This window comes from Sphaeramia orbicularis, chromosome 13 (genome assembly GCF_902148855.1).
Source record: "Sphaeramia orbicularis chromosome 13, fSphaOr1.1, whole genome shotgun sequence".
Taxonomy (NCBI): Eukaryota; Metazoa; Chordata; class Actinopteri; order Kurtiformes; family Apogonidae; genus Sphaeramia; species Sphaeramia orbicularis.
In genome coordinates, this window is record NC_043969.1 from 1365586 (window position 1) to 1381464 (window position 15879).

Genomic DNA, 15879 nt, shown 5'->3' on the forward strand with positions numbered 1-15879 from the left:
CAGTGTTAATCTACCGCCGCTTGGCCTTAAGCACTTTGAATAAAACAGTTCCAAATCCGCCACTTTGAAAAGGCTACTAATTGCACAAAAGAGCGATCATCCCCTCAGATGGGTTTAAAGACTTAAAACAAACAGATTAAAGCACTAGTAAAGTGATAATGCAGGTTTTACTGTAATTTAACGCATAAAAGAATAACAAAAGTGGGGCATTCTGCGCTTAGAACAATGTGCCATTACACATGCCAGACACTCCCAAGAGCTGTGCAGAACATTGACCTAATACAATGACACTGCATACACATACGAAGCCTAATACACACACACACACACACACACACACACACACACACACACACACACACACACACACGCACACACACACACATCCATTATAGTACCTTACAGTCTGCTTCTATATCCTCTGCAATAAAGACAATGCAGCAAACTTTCAAAACCTCTGTGACAGCCCTTAGTGTTGATCCCCAAATGTAGTTTAAAGCCTGTGGACATGTACAGGCCAGGTGTGTACTTCTGTGAAACTACTTCATGAGTTTTATTATGTTAAATGCAAAGACAGTCACTCACAGATGGACACAGTCTTAAACACACAGCTACTGCTGTATTTTTCTTCCATTTATAATGTTAATAAAGTATTAATCAAAGGGGGTTGATACTTACTTTTAGCAGTTTGGTTTTTTGTTTATTGCCCCCAGTCTCTTAGGCCTGAACAATATCTGTTGGTATGTGACATGTTTCAGAGTTTACACTAGTCACCAAACTTAGCGTCCTTTACCTGCCACAGCCCTCTGTCAGTCAACAGGTATTTTCAGAGCTTCCATTTGCCAGTTAGGTAATAGTGATATCAGTTGGTAGCCCATGGAATACTAAATATTGTTCTCCGCTTTTCTAAAACAAACCCCAGATCATCACTATTTCTAGTTTTAATTCTGTTTCACCTCTTGTGGCTTTGCTCCATTTAACTTTTGTTGCATGACCTTAGGTTCCTGTATTTTAATTAGATATTGTATCTCTGAATGGAGTTTTTTCCTTGCTGTGGGTCTTGTTGACAGATCCTGATCAGACATCATTACAGAGAGACACATTTAGGCAATTTATCCTTGCACCTTGAACTGCCCATTCCTACAAATAATTTATATATATGCTGTTATTTCAGTCTAAGTTTTTCCTCTAAGTGATTGTACATTTCATTACTTTTATGACTGACTTTAAAAACCTATACAGTTCATACTTTGCGAGATTCTGTGACGTAGGTGGTATTCATCATACGTAAGCAGATCCGTCCTTTACACATTTCCTGTAGGTACGAGCGTTTACTAAATCAGACGTGGCAGCTTATTTTACTCTGTCTTACTAAAAAAAAGATAGGAAAAGTTCAGAAACAAATATGAACCCATTCTTGGATGAAACCCATTGTGTTTTGTGATAATTGGTAGTAATGTTCTGTAATGTTCTGTTAAGACTGTTGTCTTTGTATTTTTTTATAATAATTCAATCTGTAATTGAAGATAGTTTTGAGTGGTTTTAAGATCACAAGCCAGAATGTTTCTTCCGCCATCACAGTCAGACTGAGACACCGGCGTCATGGACTACTGCCTACTTGGCATTAATGCTTACTCTCAGCCCCTCTTTACTGGCTTTGATGGAGTAAGTGTAGGAAGCTCAATTGAATTGCGATGCCACTGGGCCTTTTATTCTGTGCTTGGTAGATTTTACTTTGTGGTTTGGCTCAAACTTCAACCACCAGAACGCCCTTGTTTCCCGTCCTTCCCCCTGACTCCTGCATCTGTTTTTATGAAAACTTGCATTCACTGAGCAGGAATACATTATTTCTCATACAGTATGAACTAATCCACAACCTTGTCTTTATGTCTTTCTGTTGTTGTTTAACATGTTAATTGTTACAATATTAAAAGATGGACTGTGTAGTTAGTGCATTCTGCTATATACATGTATCTAATTCTTTGTTCCTATGATTTAATTGAAAGTTCATTTTATGATTATTATGGACAAGTGCAGTTTGAGTCTACTGTCTTGGTTGTCAAGGAGAATACACAGTTACAATACAGGATACTGATCATTTTGAAATGCATTGGTTTTCATCACAGCCATGCAAACTTAGACTAGTACAGAAGTGATTGAATGTACAATTCAGTGTCATTTGCAGATTTCTCCATCAAATTAATAGATGATGGACTAAGGGTGTAAATAGGAGAAGCAGAAATAAGCCTCCGGCTTCAGCTTCTTCCTTTTTCAGTTACAAAATGTGTTAATTTTATGCTTGTTTGTTTCTTTTTTAATATGTAGGTGTTTTGTTTTGTTGTCTTTTTTATATGTGTGTGTTTTGTATCTTGTATTTAACTGAAATAAACATTCATTCATTCATTCATTCATTCATTCATTCATTCATTCATTCATTCATTCATTCATGATGATACTGCAACCAACCTGTGTGACCATAGAGGTCAACAAATCCTTAGATGCCTGATCACATTTGGCCTTAGTTTTTTTGTTTTTCTAATGCGTTACAATGTTGTTTTCTGTGCTGTAAATTTCTCTGTTAATTCTAGTAATTTCCTTCAGTTGGCAGGTGAAGCCCAGGAGCTGTTCTCAGTGCGTCATGGTCCTGTACGAGCTGCTCGCATCCTTCCCGCTCCTCATATCAGTGAGTATCTTATGTGTCAGTTCATAACCTCCTTTATCCAGTGTGCCATTTTACCATCATACCATAGTATTTCATATTAGATGTTCCATACATGTATAATTATATCCGAAATCGAGTTTCGGGGTTATAATGGTTTTACCCTGAACGTCGCTGGATCTGCCGCTGCCGGATATCCTTCGTGCGAACACAATAACTGGGACAGATTTGGTTGGATTTCTTCTCCCTTGATAACCAACATAGTGGACCCTATCGACTTCAGCCTCTCTAAGAGTATTATAAGGCATCCACATGGGGGCGCTTTAGTTGAAAATCAGTTTTTTGGACGTAATTCAAGCAATAATAAGCCGATTGAGATAAAATGCGGTTCATATTGATTGTCTTACAAATGTTCATTTTCCGGCTACCATCCAGAGTTCATATGGTGTCATTTTCATTCACTAGGTGGAGTTCTGTGGGGAAAAATTGGTTCTCTGACCATTATTCTGCCACTATCAGGTCAATGTAGCTCAAACTGAGTTCATATCGATTGTCTAACAATTATCATGGATAGATTTATATATAGCAGAGGATTTCATGGATATACTCTTGCTGTCGGCCCCCGAGGGCGTAAGCCTCACTGTTGTAGACTTGACTGTGGTGGATTCTACAACTCACACATGTAGAGTCTTATGTCGTCAAATCGTATGCATATGGTTTTCATCCGGGTGATAATTATTTAAAACCACACATTGCGCGGAATGACTTGAATTTGATTATTAAAACTACACAGGATACATCTGATAATTATCATAACAATGTCAAGTGTATATGTGCTGTAGATACTCAGTGTCAAGAAAAGCACAAAGTAGAGGGGAAAAGGTTTTGCTTTAAAGCCTTGGCTAATACAATAAAAACTGTTGGAAGCCTCTGAATTGGAAGAATATTCTATATGTTCATTTACAAAAAATACTACTTGGTGAGATGAACTGAATAATGATAAAGAAAAAGAAGCAAATGAGGGACTGGAATCTCCAAGACCAAAATAATGAACAAAAACCCCACAGTGAGAAGAAAAAAACTCAGACTGCGAATTCAAAAAAAGAAAGAACTAAGCTGCCTATAGGTAACCACAAAATGGGGAAAAAAATGAGGAGCAAAATAAAAAGCAGTGAACCCCTACAAGGCCCCTTTTATACCTCCTTAGACTGGTAAGGCAAATCACTTTCAGAAACTGTGATGACAAACAATAGCAAAGAGTGAGTAAACTAGAGCTGTATCAAAAAAAGTTTAAGGCAGCAAGCTCAAAAACAGGAGCAACGCTAAATCATGGGGCAGTTCAAAAGTTCAGATGGTATGGAGCGCTGGTTGTGGAGGACAGGTGGCTGGTGGATGTAGCGTTTGGAATAATATTTCAGTTCCCTGCGTTACACCACTCTTTTGATGGGACCATACAGCCATAAACTCTGTTCAAGCCGGCAGTCTGTGTTTTAGGTAGTTTACATGTAACAAAATAATCAGAGCTTACAGGCCTGCTTTCCAGCTTCTGGGGCTTACAACTGTAAGTTTGCAGGCTTGGCTCGAGTAAACTGAAACTCAGTGGGTTTCACCTTGTCACACAGCTGACTGTGCAATGGTGCAGCACAACACTGACTGACTGTGTTTGTCTTTTGACTAAAATGTGCTTAGAGGTCTTATTTGTGTCTTTGTGCATATCAAATCAGTCTCAGTGAATCCAAAGGAACTTTGTGTTGGTAAATGACAGTTGTTCAAATGGACAGGATTTCAGTTCTGTTCAACATGTTGATGCTCATATGAACTATGTTTTCAGCTCAAAAATGTCCAGTTTCAGCACAATTAATGCTATATTTTCATGTCACTAATGGCCAAGTTCTGTTTGAACTGAATTTAACTGAAACACAAATCTTCTCTTCTTTTGGATTCCCCAGTTTTTCTTCCCAGATTCTCTCCTCCATATCACATGTTTTATTTGTACAGGTTCAATCTGGAGTATGATGCTGATCCATCCTACTTCTGTTCCACCAATACATACATGAAGAATGGCACACAGCACTGTTTACATCAACAGTTTTACAATAAGAAGCATTTTTAGACACAAAGAACAATTCTAGATTGTTCTTTCCTCTTTAGTCTGATGATAAACCATAGAATAAATAATAGTGCTCCTAGTTTTTGCACAGGGATCATTAGTGTAAACGCTGACATGGCTGCAGAGCATCAGTATGATGGGATCCACAACAACCATGTCACATCCGTCCACTGACACATTTAGTGTTTTTGTGTCAGCTGGGATTGTTTTAGATCCACAATAGCAACATTTATGAAGAAGAGCAGAATTATCAATAGTAAGTCTATAAGTTTATTCCTAATAAAGTGCTGGTACTGACCAGAGCATCATGGGTAATGTCACGTCCGTCCACCAGCAAAAGTTTTCACATCCACGTGCTATTCCAAATCCAATATTTATGAAAATAGAGCTTCCACTGTCAAAGAATATCAGTAGTCTGTGCACAAATGGATTAGCATTATTTACACACACTTCTATGCATTTATGACACCTTTTTTTTTTTTGTTGACAAAAATGGACACTCATTTGACCCCCTAAGGAAATTTTAGCTGCTTTGTAATTTCACTGTAATTGTTTGTCCTTTAGGGGAAAAACACAGAACTTTGGTTTTAACTTCACTTCAGCACTAAATTTCAATTTGTTATGGGTCATCTTTATGCAGCTTTGCTTGTGGGGTGTTACAGCATTAAAATTAAAGGCTGCTCTGTGCTGTCTCATCCTGATGGTAAAGACAGTGTACGATTAGCGTTGGCCTCTTCTTGGTCGTCGTGGTGAGCTTCTGAAGCAAACACATCATAGCTGCCAAAGCTCAGCTGGAACTTTACTTCACCTTCACTTTTTAAGTCTCTTCTGATCCTACCTTGTCTTCAGTTTGATAAACAGTAGAAAGGCATAACAGGAATTATACCCTCAACTTATTTTATCATCAGGTTAACATTAATTATTCAGTGAGTCACAAGTGTTTTTTCGATTGAATATGCTGTTTAATTCTTTTTCAAATCCAAAGAACATAAAAAATAGAGATGGTTTTAGTTCAAGGCTTCTAGTGATACTGCAACAGACTTTTAATAGAGGAAGATGCACTAGTTTCTCCACCAATAACATACTGTGTCTAGAGGACATGTTGCACTACAGGGTGTTTTATGAAAGTAAAAATGAGACGACTAATCTGAAGCAGCTGGAAGAAAGAGGGTATGTTCATACTCGATGTGGTGAAATGTAAAAGAAATGACAGAAGTTGTTTGTTTGGTTGTGTGATGGTGGTTGTATACCTTTTGTTCCCAGGTATATCATTTTATTCTGGAACTCTACTGGAACAGCTTTGCATAATTTATGGATAAAACAACTCCAGACTTCAATAATCCTGATGTTAGATAAATTAAAGGAAAGCCCAGTTGAAATTGTTTCAGGCCACTGCATGTTCCAGAGCAGTTCAGTTTCATGTATTTTCTTGCACAAATTCTGCCTTAAGGACCAAAGGAGTTGGAGTCACATGGGAAACCATAAAAATACAAAGTTGGTATAAAAAGTCACCAGTAACACCCAGTGGTGGGGGAATTACTGAAGCTTAGTACTTAAGTAGAAGTACAAATATCCTGCAAAATATACACTCAAGTAAAAGCAGAAGTACTACATCAGGAATATTAAATACAAAGTATTTACTTCTAAATTAACTTTAAAGTATTTTTTAAGTAAAAGTACTCATTCAGTGGGTTGCGTCAATGTCTGGGCTGTGGCATTTTGATACAGAATGTAGATCTACTCACTTATGCCTCTACCCATGTCACTGCTGTTGTGATTACAACCAGCTATATGTGTATTTTAAAGGTTGGTGTACTTATTGTATGTGCTCTCTGCAATACTGTACGCACTCTAATAATACTCTTATAATTCTGTGGATGACAAGTTATCTACTAAGTATTACCCATTAATTTACCATTAAGTTAAACTAATTTAGACGACATATATCTATAAGTCATTTATTTACTTGCAAAACTATTCAAAACATTGTGCTCTGTTAAGAGCGGTTAAACCCTGACATGTGGTGGTGGTGGGGGGGTTCTGTCCTACTTATTCAATGGGGGGGGCTATATACGGGGCGGTGCGGTCTGTGCCACGCATACCTCACAATGGGTACATGCAAAGTTAAAGTGAAACTTAGCACGCATTAGTAATTCCTCTGTGTCTCCTGCTGTTGTGAAGCTCATTTAACTTTCCCCTACCTCCTGAAACTTCACAAACTTTGAGGGCCCCCCAGAACCGGCCCCAAGGTCTGTTATATATTATACAAATGTATAAGTCTAATGTGGTGGTGATGATTTTTTGTATCAATGTATGGTGTGGTGACAAGGATTTTGCCGTGATGCTGCACCTCAATAAAACCTTACCAGCAGAAACACTGCTTAAGTACAGTAACAAAGTACAAATACTTTGTTACATTCTATCACTGGCAACCAGTGGTGGCTGCTCATCTTTCAGAGAGGGGAAGCTCATTGTCGGCTTACATAAAAAAAAAAAAAGTCAAGTTATTTAAACATAAATTCATCCCTCTGTTCCTTTTTAAGAAAATGGTCAGTGATCTTATCGTACCAACTAAACAAGAAAATGTTGAAATGATGTTTAATTGAAACAAGGAAGTACAATGAGTGTGTTTTATTTACAGTGCAAGAAATGAACAAGTAATTTGGTAGTGGTTTCTCTCGATTTCACAGCAGAATGTGCGACGGTATTAAACTGAACTGTGTCAGTGAAGGAGTAGATCTGAAAACAGCTGTCAATCAAACGGGATTCAGCCTTTCGACTGATCCTCCAATCAGCACACGGAAGCCTGGTGTCCAACCTGGCCGAGATCCGCCCACAGCTCCATTCACCCCAAGAGACGCCGGGCGTCCAAGGGCGGGACAACATGGTGGCATTTATCCAATTACCGTCCAGTTCGGAGGTAATGAAAAAACCAGTTCCACTCAGTCCCACTGAAGTACATGGACGCTGAGCGTCTACGGACAAATGCACTGAGCAGAGGTCGAATGAGAAAACAGAGACACGAGAATGGAGGAGAAGTGAACAACATCCAGTCCACTGATTTGTGATAAAGCTGATTCTGAACGAACTGTGAGATGAACGTGTTCCAACACATTTGGAGTCAATGAAATGTCAACACAGCCATACATATTTGACCATTTAATTTTCGTAATTTTAGGGGAAGCTGAGCTTCCCTTGCAGTCTGTGAGAAATCGCCTCTGCTGGTAACACCGAGCATTGATGCCAACCAGTATTGTCCTGCATTCACACTGGGAGCATCCCCAAAGCCTGGGCCCAGTGTAACAGGACTTGTAATAGGCCTAAAATTGAACTAGTTGAAACTTACAGAAAACCATATGACATTCAGTTTGTGTCTGTTCACTGGCATCTATCAGATCCAAATGCAGATGTTACTGTAGTCACTGGTCCTATTGAAATATGGACCGGTTGAGCAGCCTTTGTGATTGGAACTCCAGCCGTCTGTGCCCCAACAGTGAACCCTCCTTCAAAGTCACTCAGATCTTTTCCTGTTGCCTTCTTGATCCAATATCAGAAACAACAGGCCCTGCTCTGTGCTTTTCTACATGCCACAGAGCGTGATTGGACATTAGCTGCACAACTGAAGCATGCAGGGCGCCTGTGTGGAAGCATCTACCTTTATGTTTCTCCTCTCATTCATTCCGGTTTTCCTTTTAATTGGGCCACCCATCTGTCTTTGTCAATAGGTGGAAGAGTGTGAAACACAGACTGTGGTTAAACCGTGCCATGAGAACAATGTGAGTTATTGTTGGACAAACAGCTGTATAGAGGACACACTCAGTGTCTGAAGGAAGAGATTCAGGACTCTCCAGATCTGCATATATTTAGCTGTAATTGTGACTAATGCACTGTTGCTTTCTTCCAACTACAGCATGAACATATTCAATTCACATATTAAATGCTTTTGCGAACAAGTTATGAGAGACTCACGCAGATGGTTGAACCACTGTGCTGCTTTTTCATCTTTGGATCCAAAGGCACAAGTTTTTTGCAATGTAAAAATGTTTTATTTTTGAGGGAAGTTTGCTGTGAACTGAGGCCACAGTGGTTCACATTTGAAGCCCTTAACTACTCAGCTACTGGGACACCCTAATAAGGACAATCCTGACATCATATAAAAGAGGACATTTGGAGCATGATGGCAGAAATGTCCCGTAGAATAAGAACATATTTTTGGAGGAGACAGATCCAGCTTTTGGATGAGGATCCGTTATTTGCCTCACCACAACTAGCTGGAGTTAGAATTTAAGAAAGAGTCCTTTAATGACAATTAGTTCAAAGAGACAAAAGTGCAAAGTGTAAAGTTGGATTTCTTTTCTTTCTTTGTTGCCCCCCCCCTTCACACAGTAAGATTTTAGTACATACCTCAAAGGCAACAGCTTTAGTTTGAAATAATGTATTTTAATTTATCAATCAAAATGCAATAGCACTTATTTTTAGTCAATCATATGATTAATATTGCTAATAGAAAGTGTGGTGTTTGGTAAATCAATAATGTCAGGTTATGTCTATGGCTGTGTATTGGCAAGAATCTAGCGATACGATACAAATCACAATACTAGGATCACAATACGATTTATCACGATGTATGATGATACTGTTAAAAAGGCAATATTCTGTTTGTTTCTTTTTTTAAAATGATTATTTCCTTGAAGAATTGAATTATACCACAAATATGCATAAATACTAAATACATTTTTATTTGATTGCAACAGGGTCTAGTGCTGTATCACAAACTTTTCTTCTGTTAAAACTTTAATTCTGTTTTACAGACATTACAGTTTAAGATCCTGTTCAAATGTTCATTTTCTATTAGTTCATAACTAACATCAGTACATTGTTTTTGTGCAATCCCAACAAATGAACTATCTGCCTCTCAGACAGAAGTGCTTTTAGGAGGCTTCAAATAACCATTATTTAATAAAACAGTGTTAAATAATAACAAATAAGATATAAACAATAAAAAAAACAAAAACCAAAAATGAACCTCGGCCATATCTGCTCTAAAAATATCGATACAGTACTTTTTAATACCGATACAGTATTGTGAAATGAAATATCGTGATATATTGTAGAACTGATATTTTCTAACACCCCTAGTCATGTCCTTAATCCATTCCAGTTTCTGTAATAATAATAATAATTACCACAACAATGAAAAAGCTCTGAATGTATGTCTGCAGATGGTGAACTAGTCAGAGTGATGACGTACGAACGCTGTGCTGTGTTTCACTGCTCCTTTCCGTTAGTAGACAGTTGAATATGGTGTATAAATATCGGTTGTATATCCTAACAGCCGTGGTGTAAAGGGTTTGGTTGTCTCAATGATTAGATGCTTTCCAGACATGAAGTTTGAATTTCATCTCTGCAGGTGTCATTCAGAACTGTGACAGCTGCTCTATAGCCCTGCCGGTTTATGCCCCCACCCCCCCCACCCCACCCCTTCATTGAGAAAATCGGGTTTTTGTTCTCCGTCTATGTTCCATTCTTTTGGCAGATTTCAACAACACACAATGGCAGCATTTGAAGAGTCCTGGAAGTGGATGAAAGCAAACCACATTAATAAGAAGCAGCAGATATCCCCGACACATGAGGGGGGCAATTCTCTCAGCAGAAAATAAATATGAATGACTGGAGGGAAGGACACTGATTGCAATCTGCAAGTGCGCAAACAGTGTTGCACTGTGGTGAGGCAGTAAAAGGCCAATTGTGTGTGATGCAAGGCTGTGGGTGGGCGGACTTAGAGAGACCCTAAAATAGGTGTTGATTATGATGAGGCAAGGTTCCCCTTTCCTAGAATAGAGAAGGAAATGCATGCAGTAAATGTATTTATTCCCATCCTCTCTGGAGTGTACAACCTTTGGGCTTCCGTTGTCTTAGAAAATGAAGCCACACTGTTCACAGAATGATAACAAATGACCATTGAGGAAATGTGAATACATATAATAATATGTGCTGCATTCTCTGTCCTGTTTTTCAGTTTAGGTCAGTTTCAATGTCATTTTTTTTCTCTATAGATTTGGAGTTGGTAGTTCCCACTCTGTAGATACCATTTTGTGATGTTTGGACAGTAAGCATATTGTCTCAATATGTTTCAGTCAGCGTTGAGTAGGAGTACTTCCTGGGCCCTAAATGAGTTAATTTCAGGTGGTCTTTGGAAATGATACATATAGACATAAAAGAAACTAAGAAAACCCCAAGGCGCTCTTTTATGAAACATTTAAGATGTCTTTATTATCAAATTAACTCCAGTGGAAAAACTGGCAAAAAACCCCCAAAACTAGCATTAACAAGTGTTCAGAGAACGCTAACCTCCGCCAAGCACCCCGAACGATATGCATGTGTGGATCGACTATTTCTGTTTAAATTCAACAGTTTCCAGGTTGTTCCATACAGCAGAAACAGTTGCAGCGTGGTACCAGTCATGTGTCTGTCAAATTAGATTCAATTCCAATCAATATTAGTTGAGTTCTAATTTTAAATGTGTGGTAAATGGGATTTTCAATGTTCAATGTAAATGTCCACAGAGTCCACATTCCACAGTGGATGTGGACAATTTAGTTCCAGATACAAGAGATTGTTCTAAGCTACGGGTGGATCAAATTGGAGGCTAATCGGAGTCATTTTGAATTTTTTATGAATTTTGGAAAATTGCTCAATGATGACAGATGGAAAATTGTAGATGTTGTGACCTTGCTGTGACCTTGGGCTTTGTCCTACTGGGACCAAAATGTAATGGGTTGGTCCCAGGGCCTAGGCCTATCTGTGGGGAAGATTTGGGAAAGATGGGTGGAAGAGTTTTACACTAAAGTTGCATGCAAGCAAGCAAACAAACAAACAAACAAACAAACAAACAAACAAACAAACAAACAAACAAACAAACAAACAAACACACAAACACACAAACACACAAAGCAAAGTGATCACAAATACCTCCTGGTGGAGGTAATAATGACGGCAGCGGGGTTGAGGGAGAGTGCACCTGTTGAATTTTCTTGGTTTTAATTAATGTGGTATATCAAGAATACCTTTGGGGACTGTGTTCAAATTTGGTACAATTATACTGATCAGAAGTGGCAAAAGTACATTACACAAGTAGAACTTGCGAGTAAAATACAGATTTTCACTCACACGTGAAACTCAAGTATTGAATATACACATGTTCAAACAGTAAAAGTAAAAAAAAAAAAAGTATTTCAGAATTTCTCCAAGTTTCTGTGAAAAGCTACTGAATCTCACATCATCCATGTCAGTATTAGTTGTCAGTGCACTTCAGGAGGACAGGTTTTCTCCACAGTTAAACCTCTTGTCTGTTTTTGTCTGGCCATGTCTTTTAAATATAAACTTCTGGGGCCGTCTTTTATACTTGTTAATGTCCCATTTATGTAGGCTTGAATTTATTCATTTACTTCTTAAATAAATGAAAAATAAAGTAGCAAGCTTGTTTTGGAAATTTTAGTTGTAAAAGTAGAAAGTTATTTGAAGAATAAATATTTGAAGTATTACAAATTTACTCAAGTACAGTTTGAAATTATTTGTGCTTTGTTGCTTCCACATCTGATCCAAGGTCAATGTGACGGTGACTCTTAAGAATCCATGGACTCATTATGACAATTTTTCACCCAAATATAGAATATGATGATGAAGTGATAACTTTTTATATAGAAAAGGTCAAAGATCAACTTTAACACCATAGTCTATAAACATGTAAAGACACTGTGCATACAGTATCAGTATAGTGCAGGGGTCTCAAACATGCGGCCCAGGGGTTAAAGGTTCCAATGCGGCTCCTTGGGATGAATTTGTGAAGAGCAAAAATTCCACAGTCAAGGCTGTGGAACTCATTTTAGTTCAGGTTCAATACGATCTCCAGTAAAATAATAATAATAACCTGCAAGAAATAATGACTCCATATTTTCTTCTCGGTTTGATGTGAAAAAAATATTACGTTATGTGTATAAATAATGACAACTTCAAATTTTTGTCTGTGTTTTAGTGCAAAAAAATAACATTAAATTATGAAAATATTTCCATTTACAAACTATCCTGTAACAATCAAATGAGAATAACCTGAACAAATATGAACAACCTGAAATGTCTGTAGAAAATTCAGCCCAGTTTGAACTCTTTTCTGCCTGTTCCTCAGTGTTTAGTGTCTTTGTAGATCTGATCCATAATGGACATGGACAAATGAGAAGTTGAGGCAGGATATTGTTAAAATTGCACTTTTTTTTTCTTAAGAAATGTCAGTTTTTTCAGATTATTCACATCTTTTTTGTTTGCATAGTTTATAAAAGTAAGTATTTTCATAATTTAATGGGTTTTTTTTGGGCTAAAACACAGACAAAAATCTGGAGTTGTCATTATTTATAGGTTATTATATTATTATTTTACTGGTTCGGCCCACTTGAGATAAAATCAGACTGAATGGGGCCCCTGAAAGAAAATGAGTTTGAGAGCCCTGGTATAGTGAGAACTTCTGTTTCAACAAAATCTAAATTTAAAGGTTTTTATTTATTTTTTTATTTCCTCTTCGTGTATCATATGAGTCTGGATAGACACTGGGGTAATGTTCGACTTGGCTGTGATTCTGCAGTCCTGTAGCTGCAGATGCATTTGAAACATTATCTATAAATGCATCTGTCTTCACTTTTACTTTTAAATATGCAGTAGTCCACATGGAAGGCAGCTCCAGTTAATGCTGCTTCAATTACAGTATATTACATTAATCAAAGTCTCCTCATTTATCAAATGTAGCAGTTTTTTTTGAGAAAGTTTATTTTAAGAATGTGCCATTTCACTAAACCGAGGAGTCATATTTATGGTACTGCTCACTATCTTGACTGCGAATGACGTCTGATGACAGAAACATGAAAGGAGAAAGCACCCTGTGTGGAGTGTTAAAGGCTGCTGGGGAAGGCACGTTTGCTCTCACGCCACACCGCAGGAACTCGGGCTGATTAATGTCAAGCCTCAAATTACAGTTCTCTAAAGGGTAACATCTTCAATCTAGGCAGCCCCATCCGCTCAGTCGCCTGATCCTTCATCCCACTGCAAAAATGAGTCAATTAGGGACAATATGGGGATCGGTCCGCTTAATGCAACATGGTTTCTCTTTTAGTTTTTCAACTTGCCTTCTGGGGTTTTACCATGCTGTAATTTCACCCTGAAATACAAAAGCAAACACAGAAATGGACAAACAAAAAAAAACATCTTCTTGCCTTTTGCAGTACTGAGGAGATTTCTTCTGCTTGTTGCAGTTCAATCATTTACTTGACTGTTCTTTTTTAATTTCATTTCATTTCATTTCCTTTTCATTTTATTTTTCACTCGGCTAAAATTTGCTTAGAGGTCTTATTTCTCTCTTTGTGCATAAGAAATCAATCTAAGTGAATCCCCAAAGGAACTTTGTGTTGGTAAATGACAGTTCTGCAAATGTACAGGATTTCAGTTCTGTTCAACATGTTGATGCTCATATGAACTATGTTTTCAGCTCAAAAATGAACCATTTCAGCACAATTAATGCTATATTTTCATGTCACAAATGGACAAGTTCTATTTGAACTGAATTCACCTGAAAAACAAATCTTCTATTCTTTTAGATTCCCCAGTTTTTCTTCCCAGATTCTCTCCTCCATATCACATGTTTTATTTGTACAGGTTCAGTCTGGAGTATGGTGCTGATCCATCCTGCTTCTGTTCCACCAATACATACATGAAGAATGGCACACAGCACTGTTTACATCATCAGTTTTACAATAATAAGCATTTTTATAAAGAAATAACAATTCTATATTGTTCTTTCCTCTTTAGTCTGATGATAAACTACAGAATAAATAATAGTGCTCCTAGTTTTTGCACAGGGATCATTAGTGTAAACGCTGACATGGCTGCAGAGCATCAGTATGATGGGATCCACAACAACCATGTCACATCTGTCCACTGACACATTTAGTGTTTTTGTGTCAGCTGGGATTGTTTTAGATCCACAATACCAACATTTATGAAGAAGAGCACAATTATCAATAGGAAGTCTAGAAGTTTATTCCTGATAAAGTACTGGTACTGACCAGAGCATCATGGGTAATGTCACGTCCGTCCACCAGCAAAAGTTTTCACATCCACGTGCTATTCCAAATCCAATATTTATGAAAATAGAGCTTCCACTGTCAGAGAATATCAGTAGTCTGTGCACAAATGGATTAGCATTATTTCAACACAGTTCTATGCATTTATGACAACTTTTTTTTTTTTTTTTTACAAAAATGGACACTCATTTGACCCCCTAAGGAAATTTTAGCCGACAAACAAAAAAAAATCTTCTTGCCTTTTGCAGTACTGAGGGGATTTCTTCTGCTTATTGCAGTTCAGTCATTTACTTGGCTGTTTTTCGTCTTTCATTTCACTTCATTTTCTTTTCATTTTATTTTTCACTACAAATTCTATAAAACTCAGAAATATACTGTATATGTATCCAGTTTGAAGCCTTGTTAAGGGGAGATAGTGACTGAACTTGCACATGAGCCCTCATTTAAGGGGGAAAAAAAATCTGAAAATGTTCATGACCATAATTAAATTACAGGGCAACAGTAGTAATTTAATAAGCACGTTTCCTGTCATGGCAATAGCCTGCCTGTGGAGTGAGGGTGGGCTGCACTAGAGGCCTCACATGTTTGTTTAAAGAATGTGCGTCTTTGTTGTGTGCAGATCATTCTGTTTCTCATCTGCTCCTCTCTGTCTGACTCATCTCCCTCCTTAGGTCCTCTGAAGACAGACAGTTTCGCTGACAAGAGGCCCCTGCTGGGGGTTTGCAAGAGCACAGGATCCTCTGGGTGAGTTCACCTGTCAATAATAACAACATGTCCTTTTTACTTCCTTCTACACTTAGATGATTATTTCAGTTTTTCTACCTCATCCTACTGTAGTTGTGTCACAGCCAAAGGTCTGGTTGTATTAATCACTGCAGCACCTACAGTCACTCATTGGCACATCTTTAATCAGACATGAGCTTCTTCCAAGTATAGTGTACGCAAATTAATTACAATAAGCAGTCAAATTTAAATTTCCCTGA

General features: G+C 37.8%; 1 protein-coding gene across 5 annotated transcripts in view; it reads left to right on the forward strand.

The window, feature by feature from the left end:
* The window catches only part of bcas3 (BCAS3 microtubule associated cell migration factor), a 521508-nt gene that overhangs the window by 23003 nt on the left and 482626 nt on the right, over nt 1-15879 (forward strand). For all 5 annotated transcript variants that reach the window (XM_030152118.1, XM_030152121.1, XM_030152122.1 and 2 more), the window contains exons 6-7: nt 2602-2683; nt 15568-15640. In XM_030152118.1, the coding sequence (XP_030007978.1) occupies nt 2602-2683; nt 15568-15640 (155 nt within the window). The remainder of the gene's footprint in view (nt 1-2601; nt 2684-15567; nt 15641-15879) is intronic.